This window comes from Prunus dulcis, chromosome 6, assembly GCF_902201215.1.
Source record: "Prunus dulcis chromosome 6, ALMONDv2, whole genome shotgun sequence".
In the NCBI taxonomy this organism is placed as follows: domain Eukaryota; kingdom Viridiplantae; phylum Streptophyta; class Magnoliopsida; order Rosales; family Rosaceae; genus Prunus; species Prunus dulcis.
In genome coordinates, this window is record NC_047655.1 from 29,017,680 (window position 1) to 29,038,575 (window position 20,896).

Below are 20,896 nucleotides of genomic sequence, written 5' to 3' on the forward strand. Positions count from 1 at the left end.
TTGTATTATCAATTTTGTTGCGTTAATTCTCCCCTAATTATACATCAAACTTATTAAATTTCCTTCTTGTGTAAGTTTATGACAATTGTTAGCAAGTTAAGCATTTGACCCATTCTTCAATTTTAAAATTATTATTAAAGAAAAACCCCAGCATTTTTATGGAGTTTTTTTTTTTTTTTTTTTGGGCTGAACATTCTACATGCAAGGTTGTCATCCAAAAAACATTGTACGTGGAATGTTCTTCTATCTTTTTCCCCAAAAAAAAAAAAAAAAAAAAAGGTGTAAAGAATCAAATAAATATTATGGATTCGGATGGGGAAAAAAGAAATGACCTTTTATTTAGCTTGAACCAATTATTATTTTGTGGTTGATATATCCAGGATCTGACAGCTTTTCAGAGAGAGAGAGAACCCAAAAACTTAGTAGCTAAGATTTCCTCTCTTCCTATCTTTTTAGTCGCGCTCTCTCCTCTCTATAAATAGGTTTATAACTGAACATACTTTTAACATGCGAGTCACAATACACACAGTACATTTCACTCTCATTGAAAAAAGAGACAAAAAAGAAACGCAGAACAAAATACCCAACTGAAACACGAAGACGATGTTCAAGTTCATCTTAGGCGGTGGAAGCCAAAAGAAAACAGACGTCGGTGTCGGTGTCGGTGTCGGTGGCGGAGAAGAAGAAGAAGAAGAAGAAGGTAGAATCAGCTGCGGAACGGTCATGGTGGATCACATAGATCTGCAGAACTTACCAGAAGGATGCATAGCCAACGTTGTCTCGCTCACCACGCCTCGAGATGCGTGCAGGCTGTCTTCGGTTTCGAGGAGTTTCAAGTCGGCCTCTGAATCTGACGCCGTTTGGGACAGATTCATTCCGCCCGAGACCCACACGATCTTGTCCCTACAGTCACCCTCCTCTTCTGTCTCTTCGTCCCCTTCGTCCCCGTCCTCCACTTCCAATTCCAAATCCAAATCCAAGAAGGAGCTTTACCTCACTCTCTGCGACAACCCAATCCTCATCGAGCAGGGCAAGATGGTATTATGCCCCATATTTTGAGTCACGAAAACAAAAATTCTTGCTTTTCAGAATATGAACAGGATTTATTTATTTACTTTTTTGTTTTTTGTTTTTGTTTTTGTTTTTTTTTTGATTGGGGTGGATGATTTGGTTATTTAATTTTTGCTTTATTGCAAAAAAGTTTAAAACAGATGCCTCTGTTTTTATTAATATCATCATAGATTGATTCGTGTGGGCCGGCAAAATCGGAACTTTTGCTGTTTTGCGGTGGGACCTTTGGGTTGGGGAGCATTAAAAGATTCGGTAACCGAAAAGTGATACAGGAGATTTTGACCAAATTGTAATGAAACAGACACAGGATTATGAGTCAAAAACAAAATGCTACAAACAACTAATCCTATATGAAAAGAGATAAGGAAATTAGAGGGCTTTTAGCTTTTTCCTTGGTCATCTGAGAGTGTTATTCATTGTTATTCACATGAATATTATGATTGTGCAGAGCTTTTCGCTGGACAAAAGCAGTGGGAAAAAATGCTATATGATCTCTGCAAGGGCGCTTTCGATTGTCTGGGCTGACACTCCTCACTACTGGAAATGGATTTCTCTGCCCGACTCCAGGTCTGTCATTTTCTCTATTTTCTTTTTCCTTTTCTTTCTTTTAAGGATTTATTTCATAAACAATAGACTTAATAATCATAAGCAAACAGGTTTGAGGAGGTGGCAGAGCTTGTGAGTGTGTGTTGGCTTGAAATCCGTGGCAGAATTGGTAGACGAATGCTGTCCCCATCCACCCTATATAAAGCTTATCTTGTATTCAAGTCGACTGCAGGCGCTTACGGATTTGATCACCAACCTGTGGAGGTCTCGGTTGGGATGCTTGGAGGAGAAGAGCCCACCAGGCACAGAGTCTTTCTGGACGCAGAAAGAGGGCAGAATGCAGCGTACCACATTGGGCCAGGGCCCAGGCGTATTGGGCTAATCAACAGGAGACACTTTTTGGGTTATCAGTCGTCCCAGCCCAGAGAGATCAACGAGACCCAATATCCGAAAGAGAGAGACGACGGCTGGCTGGAGATCGAGCTGGGTGAGTTCTTCTGCCAAGGAGGAGGAGACGGAGGAGATGGGGAGTTGGAGATGGCTTGTTTGGAGGTTACCGGTGGTCATTGGAAGGGTGGCCTCATTGTTCAAGGGATTGAGATCAGGCCCAAAATCAAGGACTAGTAGATAGATCCATCTCATCGCATCTATAAAGACTTTTTGCTTTTTTCAGTTATTAGTGTAATTTAGAATAAAAAGCTGTTGCCTTTGTTCTCTACATTGTAATTTGTCGCAATCGACATTTATGAATCTTGGCCATGTCGATAGTCAATTGCTTCATTGTTGTGGTATTTCTCATTTGCGTTCGCGATATAAAAAGCCATACACTTCGGACCAATCGAGTTTGAACTTGTATGTGTTCCCTGTTTCCTACTCTTGTCTAGGATCTAGGTTCAGCTACGGTGTGACCTCTATGTATATATATATATATATATAAGTTCTGATCTTTTTGACTACAGGGATTTAAGAGATTTGTGGTCACTCACTGTTAGATGTAAATTCAACAGTTCACTCACTCTTGCACTCCTTTTAAGAAACTTTTTTGAACCATTAAATTTACATCCAACAGTGAGTGACCACAATCTCTTGGACTCCTGTGGTCCAAGAAATCGGAGCTGATATATATATAGTAAAAGGATAATATGGTAAATTCTTAATTTTTCATATTAAAATTAAATAAAAATTTTATGTTTTCCAACTCCAATCATTCTGATAAATTTTAATTTTTCAACAACTTGTCACCATTGTTGGAAATTGGAAAAGCCCTCACCTAGCCCCAGCTGTGATGAAGAGAAATAACAAGGATAGAGGAAAGAGGAAGAGGCGATTAACATCAAAAAGGGGTTTTTTTCCCCTTATTTTTTTTTTATTAGAAATGATAAAAATTATATTAAAATATACGAAACAAATTTCTAAGGTCACATAGAATTATCTTTGTCAAGAAAAAAAACCGTCTTTATAAAGTCAGGATTTAATAAAACATTTTTTCAAACAAAATAAGTTAGTTTTTTTTTTCTTTATTTTATATTTTTATTTTAATGAGAGAGAACACAAATAAGGACAGTTTTGTTGATTGATGAAATGAAAATGTGTCATTGGGTCGTAAAACCCAAACGAAAAAACAAGGAAAAAAAGGTTTTGTCAAGTTTGGTCTATCCCCTCGAATTGCCAGACTCCGAGAGCTTAGAAAGAAGAAGACCCGAAACCGGAAAGCACCATCAGCTCAGTAGAAGCAGCATCCCACTTTCACCCACCAGGTCCGCCATTTCTTCCTTCTTTGCTTCTCTATTTTTCTATTTTAATCTTACATATATTTTTTTCTTCCGCATCCCACAAATAAGCCACTTACTTAAAATGAAAAAAAAGCAGAAGCTGTCGATTTCCCTTTTGACGTAATTGTGAGTAAATCATTTTGTTCAATGATTATTCAAAAGGAGAAGAACCCACTTAGTGAAAGTCCTAATTTTTAAAACCTTTTGGGGTATTGGGATCTGTGGCTTAGTCTGTGGATGCGTTCTGAGAATCCCAATTTTCGTTTCAAAGGGAATTTTGGGAATCTCTGGTTTATAATTTCCGTTTTATAAAATTCTCGTTTTGGTTTTGAGTTGGGAATCATTTTAGGGCAGAATGTTTCCGTTATGATATAATGGATTATCCGTGATTTCTCAGTTTATTGTCTACTAGGTAATCACCAGTGTCTCAAATGGTCACATTGACTGCTTTGGTGAGCGTTACCATTTTTTGCAGTCGAGTCTGGTCTTAGGGTGATTCTCATTCGACCTGCGTTGTGTTGGATGGCTAATGAATTTGAACTCGTGGAGTTCCTATAAGACTGTTAAGCCATGCTTTAAGGCTTGTGTGTTTGCCGTCAGCCTGGGTATGAGGAAATTGATGTCATGGGTGAAGAAGGAACGAGGTGTTATGTAGCATGACTATGTTATCCGTAGATTCTGTGGCAAAGGCAAATTGACTCTGCTGTCAGAGCAAGAGTGATAGGGAGTTTTAGTGCAGTTAATTGCGTTAAAAATGGTGTAATCCTCATTTGAATCGCTTGTTGCATGTGGGTCCAACACAAGTAAGTTCAATACATGTTAGACTCAAAATTTCAAATTTAGGTCAAGAAGTGAGTTTTGCTGTCATTTCACATTTGCTTAAACATTGATACCAGTTATTAAGAAAAATTTGCTCATGGGATTTTCTTTTGTCTCACAGGTGAGTTAATAGTTTTTCTTTTCCTATAAAGGATATATAGTTCATCAACACCAAGGAGCCAAAGGATATACCCTGAATTACTATTCTATATCAGAAGCACCCCTTGCTTATAACTATTTATTAGTAAGTACTGGTATGATTCTTCCCATTTGTGTCCAGTTTTTTCAAGTTATGCATGGGTGTGGTCACATGTACACACACATACACACAAATGCTGCTTCCGTGTTCTTTTGTCCTTCCACTGCTGTATCCATGTATGATAGGAGGTTTCATGTGGTGCAGGTGCTTACAATATACCTTTCTGGCGAATTTTCAATCTCTTTCAGGATGCGGAGAACCCTTAGAATCATGTGACACATCTGGTACTGCTCGTGGATACATGGAAGATCATTCTTTACCTGCACCAGACACTTCTCTTAGCTTGACAGAATATGTATTAGATTTAGCTATTGGGCAAGAATTTCCTGATGTTGAAACTTGCCGAAGAAGATTGAAGAATATTGCCCTAGTACAGCATTTTGATCTTCGTATAGTGAAATCAGATCGTAGCCGTTTTATAGCCAAGTGCTCGAAAGAAGGTTGTCCATGGCGTGTTCATGTAGCAAAATGTCCTGGAGTTCCAACCTTCACAGTAAGAACCCTGCATGGTGAGCATACTTGTGAAGGAGTTCTCAACCTTCATCATCAGCAAGCATCAGTAGGTTGGGTTGCTAGGTCTGTAGAAGCACGGGTTCGGGATAATCCACGATATAAGCCAAAAGAGATCCTGCAAGATATCCGTGATCAGCATGGAGTTGCTGTTTCTTACATGCAAGCTTGGCGTGGTAAGGAGCGTAGCATGGCAGCACTTCATGGAACTTTTGAAGAAGGGTATCGCCTTCTTCCTGCATACTGTGAGCAAATAAGGAAAACCAACCCAGGAAGCATTGCTTCAGTTTTTGCCATTGGACAAGAAAACTGCTTCCACCGTCTCTTTATTTCTTACCGTGCATCAATTTATGGTTTTATACATGCTTGTAGGCCGCTTTTAGAACTTGATAGAGCACACCTCAAAGGCAAATACTTGGGTTCCTTACTTTGTGCCACAGCTGTTGATGCTGATGATGCATTATTTCCACTGGCAATAGCTATCGTTGATGTAGAAAGTGACGAAAATTGGATGTGGTTTATGTCAGAATTGAGAAAACTACTTGGAGTAAGCACTGACAACATGCCTAGACTAACAATACTCTCTGAAAGACAAAGGGGTGTTGTAGAGGCTGTGGAAACTCATTTTCCAAGTGCCTTCCATGGTTTTTGTCTGCGTTATGTCAGCGAAAATTTTCGTGATACATTTAAGAATGCGAAGTTGGTGAATATCTTTTGGAATGCTGTTTATGCTCTCACTGCAGTTGAATTTGACAGCAAGATTGCAGAGATGGCAGAGATCTCGCAAGATGTGATACCATGGTTTCAACATTTTCCTCCCCAACTTTGGGCTGTCGCATATTTTGAAGGAGTGAGATATGGCCATTTTACTCTGGGTGTTACAGAGTTGTTGTATAATTGGGCCCTTGAATGCCATGAGCTCCCTATTGTGCAAATGATGGAGCACATTCGTCATCAGTTATCATCTTGGTATAATGATCGTCGGGATATGGGAATGAGGTGGGCATCAATATTAGTACCATCTGCTGAGAAGCGGGTTTTGGAGGCAATGGCTGATGCTCGATGCTATCAAGTACTTCGTGCAAATGAAGTTGAATTTGAGATTGTGTCGACTGAGCGGACAAATATTGTAGATATACAAACTCGTGTGTGCTCATGTCGCCGTTGGCATATATATGGTTTACCTTGTGCACATGCTGCTGCTGCACTTATGTCTTGTGGACACAATGTCCATTTATTTGCTGAGCCTTGGTTCACTGTAGCAAGTTACCGAGAGTCCTATTCACAGATGATTAATCCTATTCCAGATAAGAGCCTATGGAAGGAGCCAGGCGAGGGAACAGAGGGTGGAAGTGCCAATGTTGATATCACAATACGGCCACCCAAGACTCGGCGGCCACCTGGAAGACCCAAAAAGAAGGTCCTTCGTGTAGAGAACTTCAAGCGCCCAAAGAGAGTTGTTCAATGTGGTCGCTGCCATATGTTAGGACATTCTCAAAAGAAATGTACCTTGCCAAGTTGACCTGAATTAGCGTTTGTTAAAATCTTTCTCCCCCCTTTGTTCTGGTTCGTTTATCCTTTCTTTGTTCAAAAAATGCAGTAGGATCAGTGGTGTGTTTGTAATGTTAATGTAATGTTTTAATTAACTATTTTAGTTGCGAAATAAGGATTTAGTCCTTTTTTTAGCACAATTCCTTTCACTTATCATGTGCATACAGTGGCAGTATCTGTGTTTTCTGGATTTACACCAAAGCATGACTAAGTTGTAATGGACATTTGAACATGTTCGTGAGCATTTGTTTCTCTTGTTAGATTGTATTATAATTGTCCAGGCCTAAACATCTTTAGGTTCCATCGGTGATTGATCGATTGTATAGACATCTTTTGCATTTTGGGTTTGATGAATGAATTTCCGTATTTTAGGGGTTTCACCAATGAATTTTCACATCGCAGAATTTTGCTGATGAATTTTTGCATTTTGGAGTTTCGGGAATGAATTTTCTCATTTTGGGGTGTCTGGTAATGAATTTTCAATTGCCGAATCCATTCCAAAAAGTGCAATTGATCATCTCCTAAATTACCATTACCGAAGATAAAGAAAAAAACGCAATGATTTTTGCATTTAAGGGTTTCAATGATGAATGTATTTTGAGGTTTCCTGATTGAATTATAGTATTTCAAGGTTTCGTTGAAGAATTTTCCCATTTTGGGGCTTTATGAATGAATTTTTGCATTTTAAGGTTTCAATAATTATTTTTGCCGATAACTGTTTCCTCCCTTACATTAACCTTACAATAGATGTGAAAAATACAGCTATCATTCGAAAATATCTACAGATACAGCACTTTAGGGCACAATATCATACAAAACCAAACTTAAAACCATTGCGCTCAGCTCAAATTGGGTTTCAATTAAAATGACTATTAACAAAATATTGTCGCAGATACCGTCACAATTTTTGTGTCTAAATCTAAATTTGGAGAGTACTATCCAGACTAACAGATGACAGTTAACACAAAATTTGTAAGATAAATATTCATAGATGCGTGTGTAAATTTCTCTCCGCCTCTACTTTAGCTGAACATATTGGGTAGGGGCCTCACTGCCATAAATGCATCCACCATCTGAAAACTATGCAAAAAACATTCCATCAATCCTTCTAAGTCATAACTGAGATTTCATATAATTCAAAATGTTTGCTTTCAATGCCATGTGCCAACAAGCATCTTTCAAAATCTATATGGGAGGCCAGAATCAGCACAGTGACAAATAACAATCTATAGAACGATCAATCCTTAGCCCCAGAAGCTTCCCTCATCAGTCACAGCAGCCCTAGCCCTACGATGTCTTTCAACTAGTTCAGTCAAAACTTGAATAAGCAGTTGCTTAACTTCACCTGTTAGCACGCGTCCTGCACTGTACTCCTAATAGTACCCGAAGTGAATTAGCAATAAAAGCAGGCATCATTTGTACTAATAAAAAAATTTTATTGATTATAAAAATAAAAATAAAAATAAAAATAAAAAAAACAAGTAAGCTCATTAGGATACCAGTCTCGCCTTCCTTATCGCTTCGAGTTTAGCATCATCATCCATGAAAAAACTGAGATATTTGAATGGTAAATCTACCTGAATAATGTCCAGAAGATAAAATCATTCCTCAATAAGTTACAACGCACCAAGTACTGACAGACAAATCTTATAAGACATGAATCAAATTGGCATGTAAGTGCAGACAGATGAGCAGAATTGTTTTTCTTGCTTGGACAATCTATAATGAGAAGAGAAGGTAGTAGATCCAGTAACAAATAACACTCTCAAACCAAATGGGGAGGACAAATTTCTATTACTAACATGTGAGACGATTCAAATACCTCGAGATTTACTCCATGCTCTCGGTCTCTCTATTGAATCTTGTCCACCAGAAAATGCATACCTGTTTATCTGCACATGCACACAAAATTCTTTATTTTGTTAATCCTGAAGAATTTTCGGACCATTTGGAGTGTGTGATTTTAGGTAGAAACATTTGGCACAATGAAACTACGGTTTGGTGGTGTTGGAAAGCTAAGACAAGAGGAGATGCTGGTTTTGGAAAAGGAAGACAGCTATTTGAAGAAATAGAAAGCATGTTTTTCACAGAGAATGTCAAAGGTTACACTTTGCAACCTTGCATCAATTAAAGACTTTGGTCCTAGCATAAAAGAACATCGATAATGAGTGTGTAAGAGTCTTAGTAAATACAAAGGTTGTACAAATAAACCCACAGCAACAGCAAAAGCAAACCTTGTTCTTAGTTTCCTTTTGCAGAATCAGTTACATAAATGGCAGAATTTGGATCACTGGCCGACATTTTACCGGTCTCTCCCTGCAAGTATCCACATTCCAGGAAATATATCAGCAATCACATGCATATGACATCATCCAATTCTGGCATGACCAGTTTCACCGGCAATTACTTGTACAAATTTAAAGCTGAATATTCATGTTACAATAATCAACGTTTTTTTTATATTAATTATGTCCTTGTGAACAATTATATATTCATGTTTATGTGTGAGTGCATGCATACAGGTAGGTGTCTTCAATATCCACATTAGCGCCCAAACATATCTGCAAACATCAAAATTTAGCACCCCCACCGGAAAACATTGGTCAAATGAAACAGAACAGTCTCTAGTGCAAAATCATTGGTCCAATTAAAGACAAAAATCAGAAAAATAAACAGCCAAACAAGTACAGAAAGCCAGATTCTGCATAAAAATCATCACCTAAATTATATCGTATCTTTCTTATCCCTTTTTAAAAACTTAGGAACCACTTTAAGTAGCACACATGTATTCTGCGCCAAAAACATAAAGTACCTGCATGGCAGGACTCAATCAATGCAGATTTCTGATATCCAATCCGTGGAGCGACATCTCGTGTCATTCTAAAATAAGGATCCCGGACAAATTGCGAACCAATATAGCATGGTATTAGTAAATAAAAGAAAATAAGAAAAAAAGCATTCACTAAAACAAATGAGCACACAAAGTTACTAAAACTACAATCATTCCAGTCTCCATGTTTTATCCTCTCAAAAGGTGTTATGTTTAAAGGTGAGGTGGTTCCCTACAAATTTTACCAGGAAAAAGAAAAACACTAACCCTCATATTTCATAGCATGTAAAAAAGGAAAAAGTCTCCCAGAAAGTAACCAATATATGTTCTACTGAATAGTAACAGATCTTGCACAATAATACTAACATAAATTTACTGTACACAGCTATCAAGGGCACATAAACTATACAAATCTATAAAAACTAAAAAAACTTGACCACTTTAAAGCATTAGTTAACATTTGATGTTCTGAGAATTATTCATATAATTTATACCTGGTCAACCGTGCAGGGAATTAAGCAACGAATATTGTCTTGGCCACTGAAAGATATGGAAAGGAACTTGGAAATGATGGAACTGCCTGCATTAACACATAACCACATTGGATCTCCTTAATATGTTTTCAGCATACTCTCACATCCATATGCTATCTTACACAGTCACATCAAAGAAACAGAACAAATGGAGATTTCAGAAAAGAAAATTTTTGATGGAGCTTAGACTTGGACTAAGCAATGTTTTGTTTCTTTGCCAGTTACAGTTGACTGGCAGAGTGTCAACCATAAGAGCTCAAAGGAAAGAATAAGCACTTATAAGCTTATTCAAACTTACAAGAGGTGATGTTTCATGAAAGTATAAAAAACAGAATAAATATTAGCTTCACTATTTTTTTGGAACTAATCAGAAACAACAAACAAAAATTACATGATTCACTATCATAAGCAGCATAGCCAAGGAAAATACCTGCACAGGTGGAAAACTTTTCCTATATAATCTTCACAGGTGAAACCAAAAATTCCAACAACCTGGATAGATGATTACAGAAAGTCAAATAAAGAGGTACCCAAAATATCTATAAAAGGAAGGAAAATCAGTACAGAAAATAATGCTCCATAGGGAAAAGATTGTAAATCACCTTATTATATGTGACACACTTTCCAACCTTCACCATGTTCTTGTAGAAAGACTGCATAGAAAATTAAACATAAAATCAGTCAGCAAGTGTTATAACACAAACTTACACACAATATTCATGAATGATAGAATCACGAACCTATCAAAGTTTAAAAACAGAAGGTTCCCCATCGAAGCTTGTCAAGTAGTTTGCATCTCATATGGTGATCACTTGGTGGAACATCCAACATGAACTTTAAATTCATGAGGCCCTTTTACGTAAATTCATTAAGAAACTCAGGATTTTAAAGCCAACAAGATTTTCTATTAAAAAAAGAGGCTTGCATAGAATCCCGAAATCTCAACCGCCTTCAACTTGGGCAGAAAAGTAAATAAAGGCTTGAATAGCACACTCTAGGCCATTATAAAAAATTGAAACACAAACTCAACAACATGTCGACATGCAGAAGTATTAAATTAGTAATGGAATTAAACGTATATATGTGTTATTTACCCACCAACATAATCAAAATCCGAGAAGATGAAGGTTCTTGTTACGTCAAAACCACAGGCAATAATGTCTTTGGCATTCTCCCTGGCAAGTCTCTAGCTCTCTTCCACGGTCAGATTTTTCCACATGCATTTCTCATCATCAGTAATTTGAATAACAAGAGGAACCTTAAGGCCTCTTGCAAATATCTGCAAAAAGCATTCGGTGATAACTATTCACAAATTTACTATACAAAGACACTGATTATATATACATATGAGTGTGTACATAGCAGTCTCATCATCTGCCTCTTAAACCCTAGCCACAAAAAGATAAGCAGAAAGCAAGGTACTAACTGAACATGAAGGGGATAAGATGAACCAAATGCAATGCCTCAGAGGAAGGCCCTCTTCTACCAATAGAATTTCTCTCCTCACTCATATGCACCAAGAATTTCATTCAAGTCCCTGCACTCGCATACAGTCCACTATCAACTTCACTTCTGTATTTTTTTTGTTTAAAAATGTCAAATTTATAATGATTGAAAACCAAAGACAACGAGAGATAGAGAGACCTGTGGGCGAAGAAGACGCCGCGGCGGAGGAACACGTGGGGAGCACGTGAGGTGAGGCGGTGGATACGGTCGACGAGGACTGGTCGATTTTCTGACAGCCGAACTGGTCAATGAGCTTTCGTAGTTGATTTTCCAGCCACCTTTGGCCCGACACCGTCCATGTATTCAACCTGCTCTTCTCCTCCCCCTTCCTCTCTCGGCGGCTCTTTTCTTTCTCTCTTCTGAGGGCATTTGGTGTTTTTAATGACTTCCACATTTTATTATTCATTTCATTTCCCCCTTGACGACGACGTTTCGAGCCAACTACAGTAAATAGAAGGGGCCCTATTTCCAGAATTGAACCTTAACGCTAATAATAAACACCCCAAATGCTTCAAAGCGTCGTCGCTGCCAATGATTCAATGAAGAGCAATGAAGAAGCCCAAGCAGCGAAGAAAACGAGAGAGTTGCCCAATCTCTCAGAGTGCCATTCGTGCCACCTGAGAGTCGACATTGCCAACGCCAATGCCAAGAGCAAGCTTAACGTCCTGTATAGCGAGTGGCGCATCGTCCTCCTCTGCAAGAAATGCTTCTCTCGCGTCGAGTCTTCGGAGCTCTGCTCCTATTGCTTCTCCACTTCGTTGTCCCAAGAATCTTTCTCTTGCCGCCAGTGTAACCGGAGAGTCCACAGGCATTGCGATTCCGAGTACCAAAGCGTTGTGCTCCTGTCCGATTCTTCTTCGGCCACGGAGTTTTAGATCTGCGCCGATTGCCGGATTCCGGAGTCGCTGGTCAAGTGGAGAGGGGTTGTGAGCAATAGGAAGGGTCGGAGGACTGGAAAGAGAAGAGTTGGTTTGGGATTGGGTAAATCTAGGGTTTCGGCCATGGTGGATGACGGGGAAATTGATGATGCCTTTGGTGGCGAAGAGGGCTCAAACAGTAGGAGGGATGAGGATGCTGCTGTTGATGATGATGGGCCCTCGAAGGAAGGAGAAGTGAGCTGCTCCAATGGTGTTGACTTGGAGTCTCCGACTTTCTGTAAACAAGAGGAATGTATCTGTATTTCCACGCCAAAGGAGCAAAGCTGCAATGCAAGGGTTGATCCCTTTTATTTCAAGTATAGGAAAAGGAGCACTCTTGATTGCTATGTGTTGACATACAAGAAGAGAAGGCCCAAAAACCTCAACCCAAGAGCGCTTGACATTGAAGAAGAGAGTGAAGATGATGATGGGCCGTTGAAGGAAGGAGAAGTGAGCTGCTCCAATGGTGTTGACTTGGAGTCTCCAACTTTCTGTAAACAAGAGCAAGAGGAATGTATCTGTATTACCACGCCAAAGGAGCAAAGGTGCAATGCAAAGCTTGATCCTTTCTTTTTCAAGTATAGGAAAAGGAGCACTCTTGATCGCTATGTGTTAACATACAAGAAGAGAAGGCCCAAAAACCTCAACGCTTCTTCTATGTTAACATATAAGAGAAGGAAACCCAAAAGCCTCTATGCTTGTTATACATTTACGTATAAGAGGAGGAGACCCAGAATTCTGTATGCTCGTTCAACTGGTACATCTTGAGACCTGTACTGAATCTTGATAGCTACAGGTAGGAGAAAACATCTTCCTCTTGAATCTTGAGTGCATTTGGTTCTTGCTGTTTGAGTTATGAGTTTCATATGCTTCCGTTATGATTTTTAGTATGCTTAGTATTAATTTAGGGGCACCATATGATTCTTCATCTAGTATTAATTTAAGCTCAGATACCATTTTGTGATCTCAGGCAAGAATTCACGATTATTTTCTTCCAATTTGGGTTAAGATCGGTCAGGAGTCTGTAGATTTAGAAGTTCCCCATAAGTGTTTTTTTACTCTGCGTGATTCATATTCTCAAACAGAGAATCCAATGATTGGTTGATAAATGCATCACCATAGTAAAAACTTCAGTTAAATCCGTAGAGTTAATATTCATTAAATCCTTCATTGGCAGCATTTGGTTGGCAATGGCATTATGCAGAATCGAGATGGTGGGTATGAATGATCATCAGATCAGCTGTTTGGTTGAGTGGGAAATATGGATCATCATTACATTCACACACCAGCTGCAACCTTGGACGACGATGATGATGTTGAGGAAACAGCAACACTCAGCCACACTCAAAATTCGGCGGCCAGCAGCTGCAGCAGCAGGCTCTCTCATCTTCCGACAGGAGGAGAAGATGAAGAAGATCCAACGACTCTGATCAGGGTGAGGGCCCAACAACATCCTCCTGTCACCTACTTGATGGGACCCAACTCGTTGCTCCAACATGTCTTGCGAAGCTACGATACAGTAACTCTCTTCTCTATGAATCAAAGCGTTTCCTTCACAATGGGAATAGGTTTCGCCAAAACCACACTCCGGCTGATTTGGGAATGGAGGACGGTGATGCCATTGATGCAATGTCCCACATGTTGGGTGGTGGGGCTGCTGTTACTTAATTAAACCCATATCTTTGTGTAACGTACTATTTAGTATTTAGTATTTACTTTGTGTTGCTTTGCTCGCTAATTTGATTTAATTTTTTTTAAGGGATCTTCACTAATATACCCAAAATAGGAGCTGAAATTATAAAAAAAACCCCACATGGAAAACACTTCATAAACACACCCAAAATCCATTTATTAAATAACAAATTAGTGTTGAAGTTCCAATAAATTACAGCACTGCCACTATCAAGCCCAACAGAAAAAAACTCAAAAAACACCCAAAACAAACCCAGCCCAAATTTATAAACAAGCCCAAACATTGTACCATCTCATATTCCATAACTTTCGGCCCAAAAAAAAAAGTAAACCATATCATAGAAGTACATTGTTAATACCATGTCATAAAAGTACATTGTTAATACCATGTCATAAAAGTGCATTATTAATACCACGCTATAGAAGTATATTGTTAATACAATTTCATAGAAAAAAATTCTTAATACAATTTCATAGAAAAACATTGTAAATATCATTTCATACAAGAAATCCAAAAAACCCTAACAAGAGATTCGATATCATAGAAGTACATTGTTAATACCATGTCATAAAAGTACATTGTTAATACCATGTCATAAAAGTGCATTGTTAATACCACGCTATAGAAGTATATTGTTAATACAATTTCATAGAAAAAAATTCTTAATACAATTTCATAGAAAAACATTGTAAATATCATTTCATACAAGAAATCCAAAAAACCCTAACAAGAGATTCGATATCCTTTGCTGCCACCTCCAATTGTCCATAGTTTCACCAGATACAATCGCAAAGGCAAAAGGAAATACCTTTAGAAGAAAAAAAAAATACATTGTTAATACTATGTCACAAAAGTACATTGTTAATGCTATATCATAGAACTATTTTCCTAGTAAAAATCACATTTTGCATAGCATAAACTTCAAGTGCACAGCCATATATAGAGCAAAATATAGAGCGTGCTTTGTTACTAAAAATATGTTAATAATATGTCATAGAAGTACACTGTTAATACTATGTTATATAAATCAACTCAGTTGCAGGGTATAAACAGTATAACAGCTGTTCATACCACTTACTGGAAGTTAACAACTGCTCATACGACTTACAGATAACAAATTGTATACTACAAATCAACTTACCAGCTTGTTGAAATTTACAAAAGTCATATATTAGACCCACAACCACCCAAAAAGCCAAAATTGGCTTGTTGCAAATGCCATATCAAAGCACATAAAGATGACCATATGCGAGTTGCAAATCATAATAAATGATACAACTGAAAACAAAGTACTTTTCCAAGAAGCACTTGGATTTTTTTATGAAATTTCAAGATTTTTATAATGACAATGCTTATGAGCTAAAGTACTTCCTAGAGAAGCATTCCCAAACGAGCCCTAAGTGCTAAATTTCAAACAGCACAGTATCCATAAATAAAACTCAAGTCCACATATAAACCCCAAATACCAGTGCACAAATCCATAAATTCTTCAAAATTCCCAACAAAAAACAAATCCATTGCATTCCTTAGATTTTGTCAAGCTACTCAAATCTCTTCTTCACAGGTCCTGACGCTCAAACCTACAAATACAAAATTATAGCAAACTAGTTGTTAGTTATACAAGTGAGCCTTAAAAACAAACAAAAAAACAAAGAAAGAAAGAAAGTCCCTTGATTCTTCCATTACTGGAATATTAAAACAATAGGAACCACATGTGTGCATGCTTTCTCATACACCTAAATTCAAAGAGATGACCACATGCGAGTTGCAAATCATAATAAATGACACAACTGAAAACGAAATGATATACCTGGAGGAAGGGAATGCTTCAACTTGTTGGCCTTCTCCAAATCAAACACGCAAAGAGTGTAAAGGTACTTGGAGCATCGAACCTTAAACTTGACAGCATCTTTGCTCCTCTTGATTTTGACAGAGCGTGATCCTTCCTTCGTCCAGTTAGAAGGAAATCCTTAATCTCGTGGATTTGCTTCGGCTGTTGGTACAGAGATAGAGTACATACATTAACATTCTCGAATTTAAAATCAACAAGGCTTGTATGTTCACATGTTTTAACATCTACCATCCATCACTTAACACAGCTATAACAGATTATTAGTGTGTCAATTACTTCTTCTTCTTTTTTCTTTTCAAGAGGATTAAATCCATATTGCCAGAAAGATACAAGAACAATGGGCGGGACACCAGGAAAAAAGATTATACAAACCATGCCCAGACATGTTTCAAATGAAATACACAGGCAGCTGTTCATTTTCCAGAATCATAACTGTATGAACCACTGCTTTTGTATTCAGCTCCAAAACACAAAATCATTGAGGCCCATTCTAAATTGGAACACAAAATCATTCAGGACCATTCATACAATAAGACTAGAATAATTGGAACAACATAGATAACAATCATAAGCCCAAGGCACATAACTGATAAGGTGAAATAGTATACAGAATTTGAATAGTATGTCATTTCACTACAAACTACAGGGATAATATGAAACCATTCACTCCCCGCGTCAAAATTTCAATAGATATATGCTGAACCAATAAGAGAATAACATAGATTTTCTAAATTGAACTAAGAAATCCATATTCATAATTCAACAGGGCAGAAAAAGCAAAGAAACTCCATATAGTAGATCAATAGAGGAAAATAAAAAGAGGATATCTTGTTTTTCATTCAATAGTAAGCTTTGTGGGTTAAGTCACAGCGCATGGTGCTACACTCGGGGTTAGAGATGCATATTTAGCAAGCATTTCATACCAAAAATAGCCAATTTGATCATCCAAGAAATTAATATAGGTCTTTGCAGTCATCAAATAAGTTCATGTGTATAACAGATTCTAGAAACTTATTGTTTCAAATGAGGAATTGGTTTGATTTCAAAACGCAAAAAGCAATTCCTTATAGCTAAATCTTACAGCCAAATCAAAATGACTAATGTTACTACATCAAACATGAAACAAGTGAGCCAGCCTCACACACTTGGATACAAGCTCCTGCAGGGATTAAACTGAACAACAACTCCAGATGAGAGACAGCAATGCATGAATTTTCTGCCAACACATATAACCAATTCAAAATCAACCAACACCAGATAGCAAACTAAAATTCAGAAAACACCTTCAAATTGTTTTTTTAATCCATTTTCCACATTTAAACCAAAGATAGAGAAAAAGAGAAAAATCAAATCAAATAGGCAATGCGATGTCGCCACCTCCGTGGCTGTAACCTCTGTTACTACCACTGCCGCTTCCACAAGACTGGGCCTCGTTGACGGTGATGTTACAGTCGTCGAAGTTCTAGTCGTTCATGCCTTCGATCGCGTCCCTCATGGCCTTCTCGTTGCTGAAGGTGACGAAGCCGAAGCTGAAGCTGAAGCCCCTAGACCTCCCGGTCTCGCAATCGTTGATGATCTGGAAACACAAAAAGAAACCAAATCAAATCAAATCCGTCCATCAAAACCAAAACGCCAAAGTATAATCAAACAAATACACAATAATAAACAAAAATGAAAAGGAATTATCGATCTTCAATCTTTGGGAGAGAAAGATCAAGTAACATAGAGAAACAGAAGATCGAGTAGCAGAGAGAGAACATGGGTCAAACGGCCCTTCGATTCGATGATCTCACCAACGGAGAAAAGGCCCTCAACAGCGCATCATTGTCGGTGGCCCAGGAGAGCCCTCCGACGAAGCTTAGAATGATGAGGTTGAACAAAAACTGAGGTGGAAGAACAAAAATTGAAAATTGGGGTTGAAGATGAAGCTGAAAGACTGGAGGTCGTGAAATGAGTTCTGATCTGGTGTTGATTAATTCCAATTTTATGTTAAAAGGGTAATAAAGGTATTTCATCTTAATAATTAAATTAAAAAATATACAGATGTTGATTTTTGGGTTTATTTTGGGTGTGTTTATATACATTAAATAGTATAGGGTATTTGTATAGTTTTATGTCTAGGAATGGGTATTTAACTAATTTTCTATTTTTTTAATCGGCAGCTAATTTGATTTGATGTCTGAATTTTGTAGAGTTCGTAGAAAAAAGAAAAAGAAAAAGTGGATAGCTGGGTTTTCATCTTCTTTTTTTTCTTTTTGTCTTTTTTACGCAAGAGGGGATTCTTGGAGTGTAGAGCATTTGTCTTTTTTTTAGGTAAAAAAATAAAAATAAAATAAACCTAGCTTCTTCAAAATCTGAGATATTAAATTAGGAATTTCTTAAACACGTAACAGGATCATGTGCTCTTTGCCATTGTATCTCTCCCCCTAATTTAAAGATGAAATACATTCACCCAAAATATATGGGAAGCTGCTTTTTAGCAGATGCTGGTTATGCTAGTTGATAACAGCAGAGAGTCTGTCCTTTACATTCGAGTTCGAACCTTCCTCTTCCTAGGGTAGATTATAGCTTCTATTAAAAAGTATAGATGTGCTTCCAATTAATTGACTAAAAGACAAAAAGTTTGATCTCCCTTTCCGTCTCCCTCTTATCTCTCATGTCATGACGACTAAAATGGAACTCTGAGCAATATTTCAATAAGTTGTAGCATCAATCTCACGCCAAAATGTACTATCAATCACATGAGTAAAGGTTTTTGTGTTTTTTCCCTCTCTCTTTTGTCTTGGGTTGTGGAAAATCTGTGTGTGTGTGTTTTTTGTTTTAAAGAAAAAAAAAAATATTGGTTTTGTGTTTAAATTGTTGTCCTTTTGATGGCAGGTCTCTCTCTCATTTGGGCACTCACAGACTTGACTCATCATCTCTGCAAAAAAGGTAATTCTTATTTGAAAATCTCGTTTTTGTTTGAGAAAGTTTCTGAATGTGTTGGGTTATATCAACTTGTTTTTGTATGAGAAAGTTTCTGAATGTGTTGGTTTATCTCAACTTACAGGGCGAAATTTTGTCTACATTTCGGTTGTTTTAGGCGCTTCTTCTCATCACATCACTTTGGGTTTTTCTTCATTTTTGGTTTATTTTGCTGTTTTGTTTTTGTCTTTCTTCACTTGTGCTGGATGGATGGACTTCTTGTTGGTTTGTTTGGGGTTTGATTTCTGTGATTTGGAGGGGGTTTACTTTTTATACTAGGGGAGCTGATTAGGCTTGCAAAGAATCAGATTCAGAACGTGTATTTCAATGTCTTCGATTGAGCATTTTGTATCTAAAATAGTGAGTGAAGTAGTGTATTATGGCTCCATTTGTCTTCAAAGGCTCACATGTTCTGGTTGAAAGATCATCTTCAACTGGTCGCTGATCGTTTAGGTGTTTTTTCAAATGCTTGCAAAAGATGCTGTCTGACCGTTGTAGTGCTTGAAAGATCTTTAGTTAATACTTCCAACTAGATGATTTTTCTTGTAACCCATATCAACTCTAAGCTCATAAAGCATCCATCTTTAAGATTCAAGCTTTTGTAAGTTGGCATTCTCTTTAGAGTCTATGCGGGTCGGATGTTGATATGGATCTAGCTTCAGGGGTTTACTAATTCTGTTCTGATCTTTTAAAGACATTTAGTTTGCTATATTATGGCTTAGACGATGAAGAAATAGTCTACATTGTGATTTTTCTTCTGTATTGATCAATTTATCAGATGTATATTGGTTTATGGGTTTCCCTTGTTTGTTTTAAAATTCTTTGTATGCTTGGTTCTTACAACTTATAAGCACAATAATATTCTATTCTAAATGTGGATTTTCATTTGGGGTTTACAGAATACTGATTGATCACTGTGGGAATGGATGATCACGTACCAACTATCACCCATGAATTGCTCATCAGGCTCTCTCTTCCGAAAGAAGAAGATGATGATGCGATTCTTCTCAAGATTCAGTCTCAACAGCATCCTGACATCTCCTACATGACCTGCCCAAGTCTGCCTCTTGGACATGTACTTCGAGATTACTGTAGACGTTCTTACCTACACTAAGAAGCAGTACGTCTCCTTTATGATGGAAAAAGGGTCAGAGAGAAGGATACCCCGGAACAGCACGAGATGGAGAATGAGGATGTTATTGATGCAATGTTGGATCAGATTGCCGGCGGTGGCCATGTTCTTTGATCTATTTTATTTAGCTGCTGCTATGAACTTAGTCATTATGGAGCCTCCCCTTGTAATTTTCTTCTCAATGATCATTGGCTGCCTTGACTGGAAAGCAGTCATTAGTATGTTCAGTTATCGAATTGCTAGAATATCATCATCAGTTTGGGTCCTGATTAGTCATCACTATGCAACCAAACACCCACTCTCTAAACAACCAGAAGTGCATTTAATAACAATATATATGCATTAAATAATGAGATATGCAGGGGAGTTTGGAGAGGTTTGGAATTTGGAAATAGGAATTGAATGATATTTGACTAGAATACATGGTCCAATTACATGTGTGGCTGCTTCATTGTCTTCATTTGTTTGTAATGGTTGGTATTACGAGTACATACCCAGCGTTTGAAGTTGAACGCCAGTCCATAGATAGATAGATATATATATATATATATATATAATTTTTTTATACACATAGCTTCTAAGAAGCTGCAGTGCAGGCTGAGGCATTGTTTGTGTTGTGGGAATATGGATATGGACAGACGAACATCCACCCAGGAATCTCATCAGGCTTTCTCTTGTGAAAGAAGAAGATCCTATAATTCTCAAGCTGCAAAAACAAGATGAACACGATATGTTCTACAGGACTGGTTGAAGTGTGCCGCTGAAATATCTGATTCGAGATTATTGTGAACGTAAACATCTTGTTTATGAAGAAATGCGTTTCCTTTTCGATGGAAAAAGGATAAACGGAAGTGAAACTCCAGAACAGTTGGAAATGGAGGACGATGATGTTATTGATGTTATGTCCGATCAGTTTGGTGGCCAGGCCTGCCCATGATCTC

At 37.7% G+C, this 20,896-nt stretch overlaps 4 protein-coding genes, 1 long non-coding RNA gene and 2 pseudogenes across 16 annotated transcripts; 4 read left to right on the top strand and 3 right to left on the bottom strand.

The window, feature by feature from the left end:
- The first annotated feature begins 418 nt into the window (after window positions 1–418).
- LOC117632800 (putative F-box protein PP2-B12) lies at window positions 419–2,455 on the top strand. Its single transcript, XM_034366382.1, has 3 exons — window positions 419–1,038; window positions 1,520–1,638; window positions 1,728–2,455. The coding sequence occupies exons 1-3, from the start codon at window positions 604–606 to the stop codon at window positions 2,239–2,241; spliced, it is 1,068 nt and encodes a 355-aa protein (XP_034222273.1). The 5' UTR covers window positions 419–603; the 3' UTR covers window positions 2,242–2,455.
- Window positions 2,456–3,172: 717 nt separating this feature from the next.
- On the top strand, window positions 3,173–6,829 carry LOC117631812. Of its 12 annotated transcripts, none has more exons than XM_034365118.1 (4): window positions 3,196–3,374; window positions 3,802–4,192; window positions 4,330–4,462; window positions 4,612–6,829. In XM_034365118.1, the coding sequence occupies exon 4, from the start codon at window positions 4,709–4,711 to the stop codon at window positions 6,497–6,499; it is 1,791 nt and encodes a 596-aa protein (XP_034221009.1). In that variant the 5' UTR covers window positions 3,196–3,374; window positions 3,802–4,192; window positions 4,330–4,462; window positions 4,612–4,708; the 3' UTR covers window positions 6,500–6,829. The 12 variants fall into 12 exon arrangements, with proteins under 12 accessions (XP_034221007.1, XP_034221008.1, XP_034221009.1 ...); XM_034365119.1 differs by having other exon boundaries at window positions 3,813–4,192; XM_034365120.1 differs by having other exon boundaries at window positions 3,865–4,192.
- A 512-nt stretch (window positions 6,830–7,341) lies between these two features.
- Window positions 7,342–11,807, bottom strand: LOC117629870 (annotated as a pseudogene).
- A 69-nt stretch (window positions 11,808–11,876) lies between these two features.
- On the top strand, window positions 11,877–14,072 carry LOC117629869. The gene is made up of 2 exons (XM_034362517.1): window positions 11,877–13,110; window positions 13,492–14,072. Exon 1 carries the CDS (start codon window positions 12,399–12,401, stop codon window positions 13,080–13,082), a length of 684 nt encoding a protein of 227 aa, XP_034218408.1. The 5' UTR covers window positions 11,877–12,398; the 3' UTR covers window positions 13,083–13,110; window positions 13,492–14,072.
- A 1,080-nt stretch (window positions 14,073–15,152) lies between these two features.
- LOC117629872 lies at window positions 15,153–17,321 on the bottom strand (annotated as a pseudogene).
- LOC117629871 (28 kDa ribonucleoprotein, chloroplastic-like) lies at window positions 17,164–17,909 on the bottom strand. Its single transcript, XM_034362519.1, has 2 exons — window positions 17,653–17,909; window positions 17,164–17,435 (listed from the first exon to the last, which is right to left on the bottom strand). The coding sequence occupies exons 1-2, from the start codon at window positions 17,872–17,874 to the stop codon at window positions 17,322–17,324; spliced, it is 336 nt and encodes a 111-aa protein (XP_034218410.1). The 5' UTR covers window positions 17,875–17,909; the 3' UTR covers window positions 17,164–17,321.
- Window positions 17,910–18,012: 103 nt separating this feature from the next.
- On the top strand, window positions 18,013–20,415 carry LOC117629873. Its single transcript, XR_004586165.1, has 3 exons — window positions 18,013–18,610; window positions 18,737–18,790; window positions 19,723–20,415. It is a non-coding gene; the product is annotated as an uncharacterized LOC117629873 (long non-coding RNA).
- Window positions 20,416–20,896: the final 481 nt, after the last annotated feature.